Raw genomic sequence first — 22,396 nt, 5'->3', positions numbered from 1 at the left:
GTTTTGCATGTCAAAATTTCTTGGTTTTGTATTTATTATGATAATTGTAAATTTAAGGAAAAATTTTTTCAGAAACATATTTTAAGAAATTAACATCGTAAGGCAAAAAAAAATTAATAAATTGTTTCTCAGGCCAAAAAATTCAAATTTCAATGCGGCAGGCAGGCTTTTTTTTTTTTTTTTTTTTGAAGCAAGTTTTACACCTTTTTTAAGCCATTTGTTCAATAAAATAATTATATCTACTTTTTCTTAATTTTTGTTCTCTGAAATTAGTTTTAATATGTATTCAACTTTAAATAATGTTATTCTAAACATTTATTTAAAAGTTAATTCATACAGTACTGTAAATTAAGAAGAAATATATTGTTTTTCTAATAAAAACGTCTATCTTAACATTTATGAAAAGGGGAATAACTCGATTTTCTTTTACAAGTTGGAAAAATAGAAAATTGAGTTATTTCCCTTTTCCATATGTCAATAAAAATGATCAATGCGGCCGTTTTTGAACTGATGCGGCGGTGCCTGAGAAACTATTGATTAATTTTTTTTGGCCTAATAATTGAAATAAAATTACATGAGCCTACATGTATAAACATGAAAGTTTATGCATGTTTGATTAGACTTTAAAACTTAGGGAAAAGGTTCGTTTAAAATTCTGAGGGAGAAGATGATAGCGAGTTAATTTTATTGTACATGTGTTGCTTTTATTGGGGTCAAAACTTTATTAACCATCTTATTACTCAGATGGTATGTTGACATGTAGCAATGCTAGACTGGGCAGGTCTAGTCAATTTATAATTGTTTGTATTATGTATACTTGTAGTAATGCACTACAAATTGTTCTTATAAACTTTAAAAAAAGAACCCTAGAGGTAATATAAGTAAGTATCTTGATTTTTCAATATCATTATCTAGTTGGAGAGCCCATTTTTTTTTTATTTTACTTCAAAGTGAAACACAGACTGACATTGTGTGTATTGATTTTAGTATACTAAATTTCAGTGGATATATTTAAATAGGGTATCACAGTATAAATGAACTTGTGCTCTCAGTATGATTTGTGTTAAATGTACTATACATGTGTATTATTGTATTCCAACATTTATCTATTGCATGAATTAATAAGCAAAGGATTGCAACAAAATTGAAGCAATGTCATGCTAAAGTAAGCTCATATACTATAATCCTTTAGTTTAATGACTATGAATTGTTTGTTTTAAATACCGATACATGTGTCCATTTTCACAAAATATTGACTTGAATTTTAAAGGTGATGACTTGTACAAAAAAAGTCTTATTACAAATGTTTGGATGTTCAACTATTCAGTGATGTAGTGCGCCAAAAAAAAAAGATAATAAATGAAATTAAATAATCCAAAAGTTTTTTTTTTATTTGTGTATAATTAATTTTCATTTATTTTTGTACAAGTGTGTTTTAAATTTTTTTTAAAAATCAATTTGTGCAGGGTTCTTTAAAAATAAAGTCCAGTTCTTAAGTTCATTGGAATGTTGAAATTTAATTTGAGAGAGAAAAAATCAACATGAAGATTTTATCCTGAAGAGCCTGATTATTTAGTGTCCTGGTACATTTACACTAACGAATTAAATGAGAAGAGAGAAAAAGAAGTCTCAAACATCTGGGGAAAAAATGTAGAATGCATCATATTTATTTGGATGTTCAGATATTCACTAGGCACTATAGCAGAAAAATGTTTTGTTTTTTTTTAATTTAAATTAAAAAAAATAATAATAATAATAGAATTTTTGATCTATTTGTTAGTATAGAATTTTTCATAACATGAATTTATTAAATTCAGCATTATTTTTAATTTCTTGGGGAAAAGTTATTTTTAAAAAATGTATAGAAAGGTTGCACACAAAGGTGTTCCGAACGCGTGTGTGCACTCGAGTTACTGCCCTTAGCATAAGATCGGTTTCCCGGAAGATTATTGTTCGTCAACATGGACGAAGCATGAAAGGGTAGAACCTGACAATTATGGTGGATTAATCAACTTCCTTCTTGCTATGTAACTTTAACGAAGACCGTGTAAAACTGTAGATAAGAAAACATTGGTGTCAAAATAGATTTATTTATCATGCGGCCTGACTGACTTGAAAATCTACAGTAAAAATAACAAAAGCGAAAGATGGCCACAACGATGAATGAAGTGGAAATCTATCGCTGCCTCGAAAGGGGGCTGGTGGTCACCATCTTTTTCTCCAAAAAGAGACCAGAAAAGAAAACGCTGCAAGTGAAACTGGAAACTAGACAGCTGGTCTGGATCCGAGCGATGGGAAGCAAACCCGACGGAACGCGTGAGTACAGTTCATTGCTATATTACGGATTGACCATGCTGTGTCAAACCAATCCTTATTTTGTAGGCCTATATTATAAAAGAAAACTGTTGTAAAACTGTAATATAGAATTTTATTTTGAGTGAAACAGAAGCAGAGGCTGCTGAAATTTAAAATAGTAACAGTTTGTCACATGCACTTGTCACTGTGATATTTTGAGTCATCAGTTAAATATGTTAACTATTTAACCAGCATTTTTAGCCCTGACAAGTTAATGCCATTGTATGGAAATGAATAAAAACAGATAATTTTTTAGGAAAAGCTTACATCTATAAGTACATATGAAATACGAATCCCATGGCAGGTGGTACTTGATCCCCAAAATCACCTGCTCTTTTTGACTAAGCCAAAGGTGACACATTATCAGAGGAAAAGGCCGTTTCTATTAGATACACACATGTGAAGGTTAATTAAGGCAGCTAATTTTCAAATTCAAAAGAAAACCCTTTCAGCATAGGTACTGTAAGCCATAGAATATTATGGTAACTTTTTTTTTACTCTGCAGCAAAATTGTCAACTTATGTGTGATTTTGTTGTTGTTGTTGTTTAATGCCAATCTCAGGAATTTTTCATTCATGCCATCACTTCCCAGTGTAGGGTTGAAAAGAATTTATACCTATACTCGGCACTCAGGGCCATTGAGCAGTAAGGGATTTTTTGTGCCAACACTTACAGCAATACGGGACCTCTGTAATTATATACGGTCTCATCCAAAGGACGGGTCTCCACATCCCATAGTGGATTCGAACCCAATACATAAAGATCAGCTCCTTACTCTGTGACTTTAGAGCAGACACTCTAACCACTTACACCATGCTGGTGACATTTGAAGAATTTTTTATTTAGAACTGTTAAGCTCTCTGCTTTATCTGTCCGAATTTTCTCAAGCAGAGAGTTACAGTTCTGTAGTTAATATTATTTAACATGTATATTGTTAGTCTAAAAATAAAGAGGGGGGGTTGTGGTGGGAGAGGTATAGATTTATATAATATATATAGTGCCAACAGTGCATATTAAGTGGGTGTAGATTTAAATGTATATATATATAGTGTCCGTGTATGATTTCGGTCAGTCTGTCAGTGGTTCGATCTTTGTCTAACCCATATTTTGTGTTCAGTTTTTCCCTCAAAATAAAAACATGAAGTTTGCAGTTTGATAACTGTAATGTTGACCTAACATTCTAGATATGTCTACTGCATTTAGCACATTTCCTTGAACATAGTGAAAGTACATTTGTAAGTTAGATAATCCTGTACATGAATGCACATCCCAAGTCTCCAGATTTTGACCTTGTATGTAATCTTAGCCTTGCATCTTGAACCTTCAATGTTTTCTGTTGCACACTTAAATATATTTAACATCCATCATATGTAAATACCTTAAGCGATGAAGTACATGTATGTAAAAAAATTATTGCTTTTGAAAATTTCACAAGTGAATATTTAAGTTTCATAGCGTCCTGTAATGCGGTTTTATTATTTAAGAAAACAAATTTTTGTATTGCAGAATTGATAAAATGTTTACAAGTGTTTTATATTTCACTTGATGATATTTTTTCCCTTTGGTGTATATACTCTACACTGGCACACATTTTCTGTCTCAATTTAGGGCCCCGATTTTACATCCAAGTAATTGAGTTAATAGATGTTTTATGCTGGTATGCAGCATGTGGATTCATGTTTACATATAAACAAATAAAGTCATATCTCTGCATAGTTCAATTACCGGATTTTAGAATTCTCAAGCCTTCTTATTTACTCATAATATAGTTACTTTAAAATTCTTTATATATGTAAGAAACCATGGTAAAATGGGGTTGTATTACCCCATGTTTACTTTAGGAAGAAAAGGTTCATTTTAAAGTTTATCTAATTTTAAAGAGTTGTCACACTGTGTGCCGAGCTGAATCATATTTCAGTCTACTTTGTTTTGATGAAGATGCTTGAATGCTCAAATAAAGTGGCCATGGTCGACATTTATACCTATAGAAAAGAAATTGGACAAGCTCAGAGATTATGAAAAAAAGACTTATTTTAAAAAATGTAATCAATGCACTTTGGTGAGAAAGATACTGTTAAAGGTGAAAATAATAAACAGTGATTGCATGATCTAAATAAAAATCTACAAACAATACAAAAATGTGAAAAGAGCATAAAACACAGACTCCCTGGAAATTCCAGAGCTGGGATCAGGTGCCTAGGAGGAGTGAACATCCCCAATTGATCTCTCTTGTGTGTGTGGTAGGGGAGGGGGTGCCTTTTATGTCTCAAAAGAAGAGAAAACTGAAGGAAATTGAAATTGTTATGGTATTCTGAGAAAGTTCAGTCCAGCAACTGGACATGGCTATATAGATAATATTTTAACTCACTATGATGAACCTTTGCACAGTAGTGTAAGTCCTAGTACATTATTAAAAGTGTCTGCTGTTATTAATGAAGCAAAAAACAAGCTGTATATATATGGAGGCCACCCTCATATTTTGTGAAACAGAATGAATTCTAACATCACTTTACTTTTAATGTTACTTGGTACAATAATGACATTTTCATTGAGATTTCTAAGTGCAGCAATGAATGCTTGTCAAAATGCATAAACTTTGAGATTGATTATTGACTTTTTACCATGTGTACATTTCAGTGAACCTCAGAGAAGTTCGTGAAGTAAGAGATGGCAGAAACAGTAAAGATTTTGACCGGTGGCCAGAAGAAGCGCGGAGACATGACCCTTCTCTCTGTTTTGTCATTTTCTACGGAAACGACTTCAAACTCAAGACATTATCTGTTGTTGGTAAGTTTTATCTTCTTGAAGAACTTTTCATGCTTTTTTCTACAGGGTCATAATTTTAAAATCACTATTTCTGTTTAATCTGCAATCCGCAAAAAGAAAATAACATAATATGGGTTTCTTAGAATCGCATTATATTTCAATGAACTTTAAATACACTATGACAAATTTAAGCAGTAAATAACTAACCGTATACCTAGCAAAAATCGCTCATATGCAGAGAAAGTAAATTTATACAGTAAATGACTGCATTTCCACTGTAGTGGCCCTAGGTGTCATCTTCATGATAAGGACTGGGCCAAAATTGAATCAAGGATGACAAAAAAGCCCTGTTTTGTATAGATCTTTAATGGTTCAAATGAAGGGTCAAGTTTTCGTCTAAGGGGAGATAATATAGATAGGCAAAGCTTTACAAAGTGTATCTGATCATTAAAACACTCACCAGTGAATCAGTAAAAATTACTTGAAAGTTTGTTGAGATAGACCAATTTCTAGAATGATTCAGATCCTCCTTCCCCCACCCCACTGTAGGTTTGGGCCACAATAGGGAATCAGAATTGTACATAAAGAATACCAACATTCAAGGGGAGAAAATCAAGGTAAGGCAAGGAGAGTGTGATTTCAAAATTTCAAGAACCACAGGAGTAGAAAAGGTGAAATTTAATGATTTTTTAGCAGCAGCAAATTCTGTGATATATTTTTTTTGACCCCTGGACATTAAATTGGATCAAATTACACATATTGCATGTATACAGGAAAAAAGCTTTATTTATTTTCCGAGAACAGTACATCAATCTCATGCTGTGGAGTCTAGTTTCTTATGCTTACATTATGATCCCTAATGATTATGATGGGGCTAAGATAGGGCAGTGGATAAAAATCTTTCTTTTAATTAAAGAGCTAGTTGAAAACTTTTTAAAATTAAAATTTAACTTAAAAAATTTTCGACTTTTTACTCAGGTGAGCATTGTGTCTCATTAGCCTTTTGCTTCACTTTCTTCTGGTTTTGATATTTTCAACTTCCAGGCTAGAAAATTTTTTCCTGCTTTAACAATTCAGAAAAGTCAAGGAGATGAGATATCTATCTAACCTTGCTGATGTGAATAATTGCATAGGAAATTGACAAAGGCCTCCTATGTGTTTTGGGATATAGCTGACATTTACTGTACACCGATTAGCGGGGGAGGAATAGGGATTGGGTTCATCGTTTTACTGCAGCATAATTAAATAGTTCCAAGTATATTATTTACATACATGCAGCTTGGCTTGTGTGGTATAATTCTTGGAAATTATGAGCTTACTGGAAAGGCCAAGGAATTTCAGATTGCTTGATGAATTGTTATATTTGCCACTTTTTGAAAAAGTTCTATCAAGTATGATGAACAATTTGGTGTGAATCTTATTAGCAATGCCTGTGGTTTTCAAAAGTCATATAGGATTGGTCTATTTTCTGAAAAACAGACTACATGTATATTTTTGAACAAGGACATGTTTAAAAGTTACAGAGTCACATGTTGAATGAAAATGATCAAGAGAGAGAGAGATGTTTATAGCTAAATCCATCTTTTTCCAGGAATATATGCTATAAATTTTAAAAACTGAAAAACAAGGCTTTGTGAAATTCCTCAAAATCATAAGAATAAAAAAGGCAACAGGGAATGCATAGTCCTCAGGGAGTAATGGACTATTTACTATAGAAGTGACTTCTTTCTGTTTTAAAGGGAAAAATAAGCATTGCATGACCTAAATTTTTTGCCCTTGAAAAGGAAGAAAATTAGCACAGTTTTCTGTATATCCAGAATATGCTATGAAGTTACGAATGAAATGTGTCTGTTTAATCAATAAGGCAAATATATATTAGATGCATAATCCCCCCTCTCACCCACACTCCAGAATAAATATATACTGGTAAATAAAAGGCCTGAATTCAGTACAATCTTTTTTGTCCTTGATCTTCTGTTTGCTCCATAATATATCTTTCTTGACACACATACATGGACATTGAAATTGGGTATCATAATCATATACAGGTGAAGTGCGGTTTGTGCCTGTATTGACAGTGTCATCATAAATAAGATAGACAAATGTTGATCAATTTTATAAAGGGGGATCCTCAGGCTCCATAAATGAATGAGTAATGTCTTTATTATTAAAATTTATCTGCAAGACATTTCACTTTGAAAGAAATATATAAATGGTCTTATGTATGTAATTTTTGAAAATGCCAGGAGAAAAGTCTCTGTGAAAAAAAACCAAAAAAAACAATAAGCAGCACCAATTAGGTGACCTCATTAAAATGCATTGCATAGTTAAATACCTGTAGTTTATTGTGACAAATTTTAACACTGAAATTTTAACATAAAATCTGAAATATTTAGAATATGCCAGCAGGCAGGCATGAAAACAAAAATAACAGGAATATTTTAATGGATGGCCTCTGCTGTTTTGTACATTAGATAGAATCACAATATGAAAACCATAGATAGAAACAAAACAAAAACTCTGGTATAGAAGCTAGACCACCATGACAAGCAGATATATTTATTTTCTTAATGAATAATCTAAGCACACAAAATAAAGCAGTTGTAGACAATTATAGATATTAAAACAATAAAAGTGCAGTGATCACCCAGCACAGTGTTCAATCAATATCTCATGGATCACAGCACTGATTACAAAAAATAAATGATTTAAAGAAAAATAAAATTAAAATGACAAAATACCATTTTTCTAGACAAAAATATGTATTATAATAGTATTCTAATTAAACATGATTGTCCTGTTTGTAAAACCAATAAGCAAGTGAATTTAACTGAAATAAATGCCTGTTTGGCCATCTGAACAATATTTATGGGCTGGAAGGCAAATTGTAAATGTTAAAACCAAGCAGCTTGGGAATGCATTGGTTAATGCAAGATATTGATAACAAGATATTGGGAAAATTATTGATCTCTTGTGGATTTCAGAGTTGACAGTATGGATTGTTCAGCCAGATAAAAGGCTGCACCTTGTGACCCAGAAAGAAAATCAAGGAAGCTTTGGCAAATTCTGGTGTGCGGGACAGAAAGTGTGTGTGGGTCTCATAGGGAGACGGCACATTTTTTCTGGCTTTTTTCTTACCCTGCTTTAATTAAAGCTGATAGGTGATGGTTTTACTGCTGCCTCATCTAATGATCGGTTGATTAGGATTAGAGAAAATAAGATAAAAGCTAAGGCTTCAAAACAATTTTTTTTCCTCACCATTTTGTAACAAGGAAATTGGGAATGCAATTAAGTTCTGTCAAGTTTGTTAAGATGATGCAACCTTCAAACAAGGCCCATTTCCTTCAACTTTAATTTAGCTGGTTTAGTGAAATAATCTGAGTGTTTGGGTCTTTCCTGAAACATTATAGACTGGGACTTTAAAGAAGGACACCCACCCTGATTTACACGTACTTCAGTGTACAGGCAATCAAAGCTTAAGGGGATAACCATTGGAAGCTGCCATGCGTACATGTCACAATTAATAATTATTTATACCCTCTGACATTTAATTAGTATATGATTTCATCACTGATAAGTATTTGTAATACTATAAATTCGGTAAGCTGTATAAATAATTGACATCTTTACAATATCCGTCTGTATGATGTTCTGCCTGGCGAGACTTCACTATTCAATTTAAGCGCCATGTACATCAGGATGCATGTGCTCTGTACCAATTCTTGAATTTATTTTGATTTTAATTAAAAAATATTGAAATAGTATTCTTTTAATGCTATTGCCACTTCATTCCTTATAATAATACTTTAATCAAAAGATAAAATAAAGAACATTATTTGACCCAGATATAAGTGCAATAGCATATATATATTCTACAAGAGGATATTATAGTCTGTCATACTGAAGATTATACAGTAACAGTTATAAGGAAGTCACTAGGACTTCAAATTCTGCTTCCCTATAACTCACAAGCTGCACTAAAAACTTAATAAATAATGCAAGGTCCCTGGGCCTGGGATTCATATAAATATTCTCTGTTAAAACTTAGAAGGAAGTTTCTTATAATAGAGTTTTTCTGTGCTAAAGTCCAAATTGCATTCAGATTTCTGTAAAATTTATGTATGCTACAGATATTATATACTAGGTCATTGTTAATTATGTGTCAAACAGATCTACAATATCTGTATTTTAAGAAGCTTCCAGTTGATTAATATCTTAATATGATTATATTGTCAATTGAAATTTGCATGTACATTTACAGTGTATATAAAAATGCAAGAGGTTGATAAATCTCCATATTGACTGTTTTTCAAAGTAATACTTAGTAAGTGGATGAACAATAATATAAAACATCATTATAGCAGTAACAGTGAAGGAGTCAGCTGTGCTACTGAAGAGAGGGAAACTTATTACAAATTTAGCTTAGTTAATGGGAAATTATATCTTACTCAGTAGAAAAGAGAAGCAATGATCTTGTTACAGTTGAACTTCGGTATCTCAAACTCCAATATCTTGAATACCATGGATATGTCGAAGTGAAGTGGAAGTCCCAACCACATATTCTATAAGTATTTTACACTTGAATCTTCGGATATCTTGAAGTTTTTTTCTCGGCCCTATCATGTTCGAGATAACGAAGTTTGACTGTACTTTTATTTTAGGAACGTTTTGAACTGACACTGTCTGGAAGAGAAGTTTGTTGATGAAAATTCTGTCAGCTATAATAAAACATCCAGTTTTTTTTAAAAAAAAAAAAAAAAAAAAAAAAAACAATTCCCCCAAAAGTCCCATTTCTTTTGATAAATTTACAACAGATTCTCAATGTATGGATTTATTTTTCAGCCACTAATGCTGACGAGTTTCAGACGTGGAAGCTGGGACTACAGAAGTTAGAGAAATCTGCCAAAGAGGCTCCATACCAGTTACAGCTGGAGAGGTTCACTAATTCAGTTCCTTAAGACCTGTTTAACATTTTAAAATTTATTTCAATAAATGGCTCAGAATAATTTCCAAAATATTTTATAATTTTGATAATGAGGTGAAAAGTGAAATTTTACTATTTTAATTTTTTTTCTCGACACCTTTTGTAGTCATTGACTCTTGATTAGGGAGACAAAATTTTCACGAATTGTGGTTATTGCTCTATATAATCTTAAGGAATACTATTATACGCAATAATTTGTTTTTCGCGAGCACACTGTCTCAAGTAATTACGAGAAAATAAAGTTCTCGCGAATAAAAAGTGATTTACAGTATATAATTTTTTTTTCTCAAGTTTTGTAAAATATAAAATTTTTGAAATCTTTTTTAGATGGCACGATTTTACATGAAACACATATATCATAATATATATGTATTTGTTAAGGATTTTGCTTTATTTGAAGTGTTTGTGGAAAGATTAGACATGGTCTGAACTGCGTTTGAAATCCTCCTATTGAGTAACATAGCTTCTGCAGAAGTCATGAGGTACACTGATATTAAAGTGGGGGCACTTGAAACTATGGGGCATTGTTCACACTAAGCAGTGATAAATATGTGTCTCATTTAAGCTGTCTGCTCTGTTGAAGGGAAGGAACTGCAGATAAAAAATAATTGTTGTGATAAACAGTTAGTGCAGCATTTTAGAAGCTGCTGTAATATAACAAAACCTACTGTGATATAGAGAATTTCAGTTTGAGAACACTACATGTACATACATTATTGTTGAATCTATTTCCTATTGTTTTGCAAAGTAAAAATCAATATTATTTTAACGTACCAAAATACATGACATATGTCATGTCAGACTAAGAGGCCCCTTTGCAGCCCAAGGGTCAAATTTTAAAACTAATCAAGTCACCAAGTTTTAGTATATACCCCGGTAAACTATTTTGCATGTATATTTATGTAGTAAAAATATATTTTTTGGGTTGATATACTTTTTGCACATTGGTCCTAATTCATGATATGAATTTGGGATGGTACTTGAATTATATAGGGTATTGGAATGTAACCCATGGTGACGGTGTGAAATATGTTTTCTCTGTGATAATTCTTTCAAAGTTAGTTTATTTGATTTCTTGTACATTCTACTGGCATGTAAATTTCGTCAAATGATATGTCAGGAGCTGAGGAGGCCTTATGTGCTTGTAAATCTTGTGTGTCTGTCTTTGTGTCTGACGCCAAGGGGCCAAATATGCATGTAAATCTCATGCCACTGTCTTTGTGTTTGACGTCAGTGGGCGGGGACAATTGAAATTGACATGTTTAATTTAAATCTATTAGTCTAAATTTTTATCTCACCTCGACGAAGTCGAGATGAGCTTATGCCATACCCCCGGCGTTGGCGTTGATGTCGGCGTCCCAGGTTAAAGTTTTAGGAGCAAGTCCATTCCCAAGTTACTATAAGCCCTACCTGGACCAAACTTGCATGGATGATGCATATAGGGATGGACACTATCAGACTTGCTTCGGATGCTGGATCTGACCTACATTTTCCGGATGAGTGATCAGGTTAAAGTTTTAGGAGCAGGTCCATTCCCAAGTAACTATAAGCCTTACCCAGACCAAACTTGCATGGATGATGCATCTAGGGATGAACACTACCAGACTTGCTTCAGGTGCTGGATCTGACCTCCATTTTCCAGATGAGTGACCAGGTTAATGTTTTTGGAGAAGGTCCATTCCAGGTAACTATAAGCCCTACCTGGACCAAACTTGCATGGATGATGAATCTAAGGATGAACACTACCAAGTTTGCTTCAGATGCTTGATCTGACCTACATTTTCCAAATGAGCAACCAGGTTAAATAAAGTTTTTGATGCAGGTCTTTTCTCAAGTAACTATCAGCCCTACCCAAATCAAACTTGCATGGATGATGCATCTAGGGATGGACACTATCAGACTTGCTTCAGATTCTGGATCTGACCTACAATTTCCAAGTTTTAGTATATAAACTATTTTGCTCAAGTATATTTACTTGGGCCAAACTATATTTTGCATCTAAGGATGGACACTATCAGACTTGCTTCTAAGGCTGGATCTGACCTACATTTTCCAGATGAGTGACCAGGTTATTCCCAAGAAACATAAGCTCTATCTGGACCAAACTTGCATGGATGATGCATCTAAGGATGGACACTATCTGATTTGCTTCGGATGCTGGATCTGACCTACATGTTCCAAATGAGTGACTCCCAAGAAACTATAAGCCCTACCCGGACCAAACTTGCATAGATGATGCATCTGAGGATGGAGAATCAAGACTTGCTTCGGATGCTGGATCTGATCTACATTTTCCAAATGAGTGACCATGTTCAAGTTTTTGGAACAGGTCAATCCCCAATGAACTTTAAGATCTATTGAAACAGAACTTGCACGATTATTATTGTCAGGATAAATACTAACTATTAAAAAAGTATGTGTGAGATCTGCATTACTTAAACTGATAACATTCGTCGAGGTGAGCTTTGTAATCTTTGATTACCTATGTTTTAAATCTAAATTTACATTTTAATTTACCATGAAATGGAAATACAAGGAATCACTGTCTAGTTAGTAGAGTATGTCAGAGACATAAATGATAGTTGGAAATGTGGGATAATTAATGCATAACGGCTTTTTCCTTTGCAAATTATCTCAATTTCCAACTATTTTTAATGCCCTGGCATACTCTATTAGCTAGAGAGTGATTCCTTAAGAATATTATAAATGTAAAAAATGTCAATGTCAACATCAGGTGCAAAAAATAGCATGTTTAATGAACATTTCCTATTTTCTAAAGGAAATATTTGCAATTCATACTGCTTTATCTAGAACAAACAATGTTATTCTAATATTTATGTTTATTACATTTTTACCAGTGAAATACTGTAATTTATTCATTGAATAAAAATGAAATCTTGTCACAGTGTGAAAGGATATCAAAATGATATCCTGTCACAGTGTGACGAATATCAGAAGTGCGGGAAAACTCTCGATTTTCCTTCCCATAATGGAGAGTGTAGTTAAAAAATCTTCCTTGACCTGATGTAAGATAAATAGAAGTATATAAACCATTCTGACAGAGAATAAAACAGCCAAAATTACCAAAATATGTTACTAAATCCATGTTTACAATGTTTTTACAGCACTTAGCTTTGACGTCTTAACCGCTCAACTATATCATCATGTAGCCTATGACTGTATTACAAAACGACAGGCAAAAGAAAAATCAAAGAATTTTTTTAAATGTAATAAACAGAAAATTCAATGTTTTGTAGTTCACACTCGTGAAAATACATGTATAAAAAAAATCCTGTCCCACTTGTGAAATAAATTCCATATTCAACTACAAAACATTGAATATCCTCTGTAAATTCACTGATTATGCATTTATACTTTCAGGGTTACATTGAAAAATATGAAGGCTTGGATGCCAAGAATAAACCTCAAAATATCCACCAATAAGTTACGAGATAAATTTCAGGTAAGTCATGTGTACATGTTATTGTAATCATGGCTTATATACGGTGGACACTTAGATTTTTTTGAAAAAGCAAAACTTTAAAATGCTCTTTTAAATTATATTTTTTCAAGATAGTTGATAAATGACTAGGAGTGGATTGATTTGTTAAAAAGTTATCAAAATGCTTTACAGATACTAAGCTGCCCCTGGAATATAGATTTTTGGTCAAGGGAAAGAACATTCTTGCTTCAGATGCAGCTTGTCATCTCTTAAATAGGAAAAATTAGTAAATGTAGCCTAATCAAAAGAGAGCTGTACAGTTATTAGCCAAATTAGAGATCAGAATCGGATATCAGATTTACAAAGTCTGTCAGAGCATTAATTGGCATGAAGAATTTTGTTATGCTCTTAGGCTTAGCCCTGTGACTCAGGTTAAAATCTCCTAGCTTCACTTATAGACAATCAGGGAGAAATGTTTTTAATAAATACATGTACCACCATTGCAATGTTGGCTTTGGCTTGGACCTTTGATCTTCACATATTTGAATAATACTGAAAGTCACTTATGTTTTACCATTTATGTTTTAATGTTTTACCTTTGAAGCATATCAGAATAATTTTTTCTTACGTGACATTTTGACATTGACATTGACTCTGTCCTTAACCTTTGACCTTGTAATTTGTTGTCATCCTTGTGGATGAAGTTTTTAGCTCACCTGAGCCGAAGGCTCAAGTGAGCTTTTCTGATCACATTTTGTCCGTCGTCCGTCTAGCTGTCCGTCCGTCCGTCTGTCTGTCCGTCTGTAAACTTTTCACATTTTCGACTTCTTCTCAAGAACCACTGGGCCAATTTTGACCAAACTTGGTACAAAGCATCCTTGGGTGAAGGGGAATTTAAATTGTTAAAATGAAGGGACATATCCCCTCGCAAGGGGAGATAATCAAGAAAAGGCAAAAATAGGGTTGGGTCATTAAAAAATCTTCTTCTCAAGAACCACTGGGCCAGTAAAGCTGAATCTTATGTGGAAGCATCTTGGGGTAGTGTAGATTCTAAATTGTTCAAATCATGACACCCGGGGGAAGGGCGGGGCCACAATGGGGAATCAAAGTTTTAGATAGAAATATATAGGAAAAATCTTTGAAAATCTTCTTCTCAAGAACCACTGGGCAAGAAAAGCTGAAACTTATGTGGAAGCATCCTGGTTTAGTGTAGATTCTAAATTGTTCAAATCATGACCCCCGGGGGAAGGGTGGGGCCACAATGGGGTATCAAAGTTTTACATAGAAATATATAGGAAAAATCTTTGAAAATCTTCTTCTCAAGAACCACTGGGCCAGAAAAGCTGAAACTTATGTGGAAGCATCCTGGTATAATGTAGATTCTAAATTGTTCAAATAATGACCCCCAGGGGAAGGGCGGGGCCACAATGGGGAATCAAAGTTTTAGATAGAAATTTATAGGAAAAATCTTTGAAAATCTTCTTCTCAAAAACCACTGGGCATGAAAAAGTGAAGCTTATGTGGAAGCATTCTGGGGTAGTGTAAATTCTAAATTGTAGGAATTTTAGGGAATCAAAGTTTTACATAGAAATATATAGGAAAAATCTTTGAAAATCTTCTTCTCAGGAACCACTGGGCCAAAAAAGCTTATGTGCCCATGGAAGGATCATGGGGTAGTGTAGATTTCAAAATGTCTAAATTATGATCAGTGGGGTAGGGTGGGGATGCATTATGTATAACAAGGGGGAAATCTGGTAAAGAACAGAATGGTCAACGCTTCTCAGGTGAGCGATGTGGCCCATGGGCCTCTTGTTAGATCATCGTTTTCTAACCTTCAGTCAGATGTAAATCAGGATAAAGTCTCTTCTGTGCTTAAGTTAAAACTTATAATGTACAGTGACATCTGACCTTGAGATTATAGATTGATCCTTTATGAATTAATACTTCATCTTCCTACACATAAAGAAACAGGGGGAATAGGGGGAGGGGGATTATTTCCATCACTTTAGCTAAGTTAACCTGGCTTTGACATTTGACCTTGGACGAATTTTAAATGGATAATTGATTCTGTTGAATAGATAATTAATTTTCATTTCTGTTTGAATATTGATCATGAATTAAATGTATGATCTTTTGAGAAATGAGTATTGAGACTGCAACTTCTTTGATACCTTTGTAGGAGGTGTCTCGGAAAGATGAGATTCAATATGAAGAATTTGCAGCTTTATTTCACAAACTTATCCATGTTCCTGAGGTAAGACATATATCAAAATATTGAGCACTTTAAATGTATTTGTTATTTATGTCTTTATGGAATTTGAAAAAAAAAAAAATTAAAATGCATGAGAAATGCTATTTCGCCTATTGAATTATATGACTAGTTCATCCTATTATATCTTCTGTAACAGTGTGTTTCTTTAGATGTGATATAATTTAATCAAAAATGTCCCAAGGTAATCATAAGTAAACTTCACATCCATGTTTCATTCAAAGAGAGTAATTAGTCTGACCTTTATTTTGTTACACCTTTTCATAAATACTTTATATGATCGTAAGCACTTAATATGTGATGATAGAATGTTACAATTTCTTCCTTTTTTTTAATGTATATATATATAATTTATAAATTTTCAGATTATTACAAATTATGTTGAATATTACTGTGAGGAAGAACACAATGAAAGGTGATGTATAGATAATATAATAAAACATGCGTGTACTTAGTAATTATTGTTTTAGTATGGTTTACATTAATTCTGCCCTCTCATTCTCTGAACAAACGTTCCCCAAAATTCATATCAACTAAAATGTTATTTTATGTTGATAAAGTGAATATGAAGTGTGTTGAAATTTATGTAGAAATGTGAGTTTTTGAATGGGTATTTTTGTCATAGTATATTTCAATTAAATTCCATCTTTCAGGTGCATCTTCCCAGATAAATTCCAAAGGTTCCTAAAAGAAGAACAAAAGGTTTTATTTATTGTATAATCTCATCTTTACGATAAAAAACTTGAATCTATAAATAAAACAAAATGCATTTCAGTAGGGTAATTTGTCTGTAATTCAGTCCTTATTTCTTTTATACTTAAAATGTGAAATCATATATAAGCAGGATTCACATTTTGGGATACATGTATAATTTTTACATATTTCCTATTTATAGGAATGCTTTGCAGAGAATGGCACTACTGTAAGAAACGTAATGGTAAAATTCCTGGAGGATCCCATGAGACACAGAGGGAATGTTTACTTCACAGATGTTGAGGTCAGAATCATGATTCATTCTGTCTCTTGATTTAGTTTTTGTTGTTTGCAGCTGTTAGGGTACATTTCTAAGTTCTTTTCCCTGTTACAGGCTAAAATTTCATAATTTCTCGCAAGGGTTCCAATCACAATGTCTTTTAACATGTACCTTTTGACAGATACTTTGTTATCCTTGATCACTATGGGTTTTATTTTTCAGAAATTATATATTATAGCATTGTGAAACTAAAACCATAAAGTTATTTTCCCAATCCCCAGTATTTTCATTACACAGGGAATCAGTCTTGTACACATTCAAGTGTCTCCCCATTTGCTGTCTTGAACTTCTGACTTGAATTTCTCTTTTTTTCTTTAATATCCCCCACAATAGAAATGGAGGGGATAAGTAATGCAATCATGTGTGTGTGTGTGTTTGTTTGTGGGTTATGTCCTGTATGAAACAGAATTGATGTAATTTGCATTGGGATTGATGTCAAATGCTGTCTTGATTTATGGATTTGCTCTTTGTGAGGGGAAACTCCACTGTGCACTGCCTTTGTTTCAAATGAATTAGTTTTATGTACAGTTGTAAAAAAAAAAAAAAAAGGCTAAAACACTGTTTAATAGCTATTTTGCTTCTTCAAGCCTTCTAGGAGAAATTACAGTTTTTACTTTTACAGAATTTACTTATCCAGGCATTCAGAATTATAATTATGAGTGATATTTCCATTATGTTCATTAAATGATATAACTTTTTGTCTTTTCAGTTTGAGGATTTTTTATTTTCTAAAGATAACCAGGTGTTTGACATGCAGTATGATAGGGTTTATCAGGACATGACACATCCCCTGGCCCACTACTGGATAGCCTCTTCTCATAATACGTAAGATACAAACTGCGTTATGTTGGTAGATAGCCTCATCGCATAATATGTAAGATATAAATTGCTTTATGTTGGTGTATAGCCTTTTTTCATAATACCTAAGACAGAGACTGCTTTTTGTTGATGTGAAATATTTTGAAAATACGAAAATAAAACAGAGAGTTATCATCTTTGATGTGTCTTATCGAAGCAGTCAAAGATTGTGTAGAGTGTTAAAGAGCTTTATCTAAAAATGATAGACTAATGTATTAAGAATGAAATGACTGTAATACCCCTGATAATGTATGTTGTATGATGTGACCTTTTAATTCAGATATCTAACGGGGGACCAGATTTCCAGTGAGTCCTCAGTAGAAGCATATGTTCGAGTTCTAAGAATGGGTTGTAGATGTATTGAATGTGAGTACAGTTATACAAAACTTCATTTTTTTTGATAAAAATGAAATGTCTCCTATGAACTGTTATCAATGTGCAAAATTTCCATCAGTGCACATAGTAGATAGAATTTTAATGCAGATTTCTTTTCCTTTATACAGTGGACTGTTGGGACGGACCAGATGGATATCCTAGTATTTACCATGGACACACTCTTACCTCCAAAATTAAATTTCTAGATGTCTTACGTGCCATTAAAGACCATGCCTGGGTTGCTTCAGAGTGAGTTCAAATCTAATTTGCATATACAACAAAACTATTTTTGTATAAACATGGATATGGCAAATTTATGGGATCCCCAGTAAGATTCTTTTAAAACAATTTCTTGCAAAATTATATGTTTACAATATTAACCAATTTACGGGTATAGCAATGAAAATCTTCATTTTTAAAAAGCTCAAAATTTAAAATTCTGATTTTACTTGTATCTTGTGAATGTGTTAGATATAATCTTTTGAATTAAAAAAAAAAAACTTACACAAGTGTGGTCTAACAGCACATTTGTCTTATGTTTTAGCTACCCTCTGATTTTATCATTAGAAAACCACTGTGGCTTAGGACAGCAAAGAAACATGGCAATGGCTTTCAGGGACACATTTGGAAGTAAGTTTCTTTATTCTCTTTCACAGAGTCAGTTGAATAGAATGAATCATAGAGGAAATGTTAAGGATACCTAAATCACATAAGAATATTCTGTGGAAAAGCCAGTACAGTGTATACCAGTCCTTTTAAAGCCAATCGTTTTGCATGTTACATGTATTTCAAACTGCCTGCACTGTTTACCATTCATAGGTGAACTTTTGGTGGAACCTGTAGATAGTGACTTCAAAAGGTTACCTTCACCAGAACAGCTAAAAAGAAAAGTCATTCTCAAGGTAAACCCTTTTGCTGCCATATTTACATACATGTAACTATGCTGGAAAAAGCCAAAATGGTAGTTAAAGTAGGCTTCATGTACAATTAATATAATTCTTGTAAAATGTTATTTTCAGCATAAAAAGTTGCCCAGTGAAGGCAGGAATGCAGAGTTGGTGGAAGTGAGAGTAGATGATGGTAATTTTCTTATTTCATTAATTACATGTAAATATACATTAGATAGATAATGGGATATTTTTTCTATATTTTCTGTTATAAATATAACTTGTTTAAATTTGTGTTTTACTCAATAGTTACCAGAGATGGTGATGTTTCAAATGCAGTGAAAACTGGTGTCATGTATTTAGAAGACCAAATTGAAAGTGTAAGTCACAATCACTAAAGTGCCTACACCGAGAACTTAGAATTTCTAAATAGTAGTTTGTATGGTATGAAGAAATTTTTATCTGAGATGTCTGTGATGCTTATAGTTTATTCTGTTTATGGATTTGTTTTGAAGCAATGGCATCCCCACTTTTTTGTGCTGACCCCGAGCAAGATGTACTGGACCAAAGAGACCAATCAGGGCGAAGATGAGGAGGAACAGGAAGATAATACGTCAACAATGGAGGTACGATTAAAGGAAAGATAACGCTTCTGACAGCAACATTGCTAATACTAAACTTGTTCATGAACATTTCCATTATTTTGTGAATATTGCAAAGAAACACTCTGACAGAACAATATGATGGGAATTTAAAGAAGCTTGTTTGATTTTTTTGGTAACAGCATTGTTTTTAACAATATACTGGTAGGTACACTTTTATGCTTAAACATGTTTTTCATTCATAGGCAAAATTTTATGCAGACGTCAAGAATATTAGTAAGATCCACAAGCAGTTGAAATTTCAAATATTGCTTTTAAAAGAGAAAATAGAAGAAAAATAATCAGTGCGAACAAAATTCAGATCTAATTTTGAAAAAAAAAATCTTATAATATTGGAACCAAATGGCATTCCTGTCTACCCATTATGTGGACACAAAACAGAAGAACAGTACCAGAAATTCATCCTTGTGAATAGTGCTGTAAACTCAACCCTTGATATAAATATCTTTTTTGAAAACCTTTCTGAAGTTCTGAAACAATTTTGTGGATCATTTTTTCCCCCAGATTTTTAATTTTCTTTACAGGATCTTTTTTTTTTGTTCTGTCAAAATGTCAGTTTATTTGCATGAGATTTAAAAACAGTCATTTCAAATATCATTCAAATTTTGTTTGGTTGTTTTTGAACTGGGAAAATCAAACATAAACAAAAAATTGTCCTTGATGTCTGTCTAATATTGATGCTAGAAGTGATGTCCATTTAAAAAGTGATCAGCTTAGATCCAGTTTTAATTGTTTTTTGTGAATCTTAACATTTCAGAGAGAGAATAAGAAGGTGAAATTGGGTGTGTTATGGCTTGTCCTATACAAAATTAAAATCAGGATTCCAGTTCAATTTCCAAGTTTTTAATTGGCAAAAAAAGAAATTTGTTCAAAACAGTTTAAAATAACACTTTTTTTTACCTTTCTACTGTGTATGTGTTTCAGTGGGTGAACTGGTAAATTGATTTTGCTGTGAATCTGTACCTATAGAGAAACTGTTTCAGTATATTTGGATGATTCAAAAAAGAAAAAGGGTATTTTCCAAAAAGAAACAAAAGAGAGAGAGAGAGAGAGAGAGAGAGAGAGAGAGAGAGAGAGAGAGAGAGAGAGAGAGAGAGAGATAATAATAAATGAAGGCATGTGAAAGAGGTAAAAGCTGTCCAAAATACTGAAACAGTCACTAAGTTTTACTGTTTACTAGGTATTTTTGTGGTTTGAAATTTTTGCAATTTTAATAATCTCTCTTGTCTAGCATTCATATTTTCATTCTTTCATTTTTTTAAAGAAAAAACTCTACATTATTTAAAAGGCTTTGAAGAAATTCCTGAAAGTTTAAATACACTTCAAAATCATGCAAAAATTGAAAAATCTCAGAAAATACCCATTACACAGTATTTCACTCTTCTTCCACCACTGTCCACTGGCAAATACGACCCATTTGTCTTTACATTTTGCTTTGCCAAGGGAGTAATACAAGGTGTCACAGTCTTACACACTTCCATATACCACTGTTTCACATGTCTGATTATCTGTTACATTATCCAAGTTACTCAGGTGACCTATTGCTATCTGTTTATCAGGCATTATCATGTTATGCTTTGTTCATAAATATTAAACATTTTTAGCTCCTTCTGCAAAATAATTCAACCAAATTCAACCATAAATATAAAGTTTGTGTCCACAAATCTTGGTTTCAGAGCAAATCTTAAGGCTAAATTGATTAAATATTGAAAAATACCTCATACGATTGAATTTTTAAAATGCTTATAATGATCATGATAAGCAGAGAAAATGGATGTACAGTGTACATTTTTGAGAATGTAAACTATAATTCCTTTATCAAAATTGTGAAATCTTACCATCTGGATCTAAGGTTTATTGAGCTCTAGAAAAAGGAAACTAAGTCTGTCTTTAGACATTCTTTTAGTGTTGTTATGATAGTCGCCGACTATCGAAAAATCGTCGTTTAAAGGCCCAGATTGGCGACAATCGATTGTAAATATTATCATCGATAGATCGCTATATTTTTCAAGCCGTATTTCTACATGTAACCCAAACAATTAACCTGAGATGAGCAGGTTTAACTTTTATATTCACCAAAGGGAATATTTCACTGACTCTTCTACACTACAGAGTTATCATTCCACTTATACCTCTGTCAACGTCTAAAAAGTAGTACGGAAGTGGAGGAACATGATTTTTAGCTCTACTGGTCAGAGACCAGAAGAGCTTATGCGATAGTAATGCGTCCGGCGTCCATTATTGCAGCTAATTAATGTCATTAATGTTTGTGCCTAAGCCGCTAAAATATGAAGCTGTAAATTTTCAATTTTTCAAATAAAAGCTACTCCTCCTACAATTTTGTGTCTAGATTTCAATATAACTTGGCACGACTAAGTAGACTACACTAAGATACATACAAATAGTGCATGTACGGTTTTTGATTTCGATGAACGATGTTAGCCATGGTATATCTGCTAAAAATAGAATTTTCTGTGAAATTCCTTTAAAACGCTACAGTGTCTCTTACAGAACATCCGCTTACATTAAGGTACAATGTTATGTTTTTAAAAATGTATATTTTATACTTCTACAGTTTTTAATTAAGGGAAAAAAAATGTTTCTGTTTCAATAGCCAATAATATGAATACTCATTTTTTCACAATTTCCATAATTAAAAACACTAATTTGTAGATTTCTACACAGCAATGAAGAACCAGTACATAAAATAGTGCATCGGATTTAAATTTCGATGAACGGTGTTGCCATGGTTACTAAAAATAGAA

At 32.8% G+C, this 22,396-nt stretch overlaps 1 protein-coding gene across 1 annotated transcript in view; it reads left to right on the top strand.

The window, feature by feature from the left end:
• Positions 1-1,936: 1,936 nt before the first annotated feature.
• The window catches only part of LOC134230193 (1-phosphatidylinositol 4,5-bisphosphate phosphodiesterase gamma-1-like), a 40,872-nt gene continuing 20,412 nt past the window's right edge, over positions 1,937-22,396 (top strand). Inside the window, exons 1-16 of the mRNA XM_062711963.1 lie at positions 1,937-2,316; positions 4,993-5,142; positions 9,964-10,057; positions 13,487-13,568; positions 15,727-15,801; positions 16,182-16,231; positions 16,470-16,518; positions 16,712-16,813; positions 17,559-17,674; positions 17,988-18,073; positions 18,211-18,331; positions 18,627-18,712; positions 18,902-18,984; positions 19,102-19,162; positions 19,279-19,349; positions 19,485-19,595. Coding sequence (XP_062567947.1) covers positions 2,148-2,316; positions 4,993-5,142; positions 9,964-10,057; positions 13,487-13,568; positions 15,727-15,801; positions 16,182-16,231; positions 16,470-16,518; positions 16,712-16,813; positions 17,559-17,674; positions 17,988-18,073; positions 18,211-18,331; positions 18,627-18,712; positions 18,902-18,984; positions 19,102-19,162; positions 19,279-19,349; positions 19,485-19,595 — 1,506 coding nt within the window. The 5' untranslated portion in view covers positions 1,937-2,147. The remainder of the gene's footprint in view (positions 2,317-4,992; positions 5,143-9,963; positions 10,058-13,486; positions 13,569-15,726; positions 15,802-16,181; positions 16,232-16,469; positions 16,519-16,711; positions 16,814-17,558; positions 17,675-17,987; positions 18,074-18,210; positions 18,332-18,626; positions 18,713-18,901; positions 18,985-19,101; positions 19,163-19,278; positions 19,350-19,484; positions 19,596-22,396) is intronic.

Source organism: Saccostrea cucullata, unplaced genomic scaffold (genome assembly GCF_032062105.1).
Source record: "Saccostrea cucullata isolate Sc308-1 unplaced genomic scaffold, CSIRO_AGI_Scuc_v1 ctg1341, whole genome shotgun sequence".
NCBI lineage: Eukaryota > Metazoa > Mollusca > Bivalvia > Ostreida > Ostreidae > Saccostrea > Saccostrea cuccullata.
Note: the sequence above shows the minus strand (reverse complement) of the source record. Positions and strands in the feature narration are given on the sequence as shown.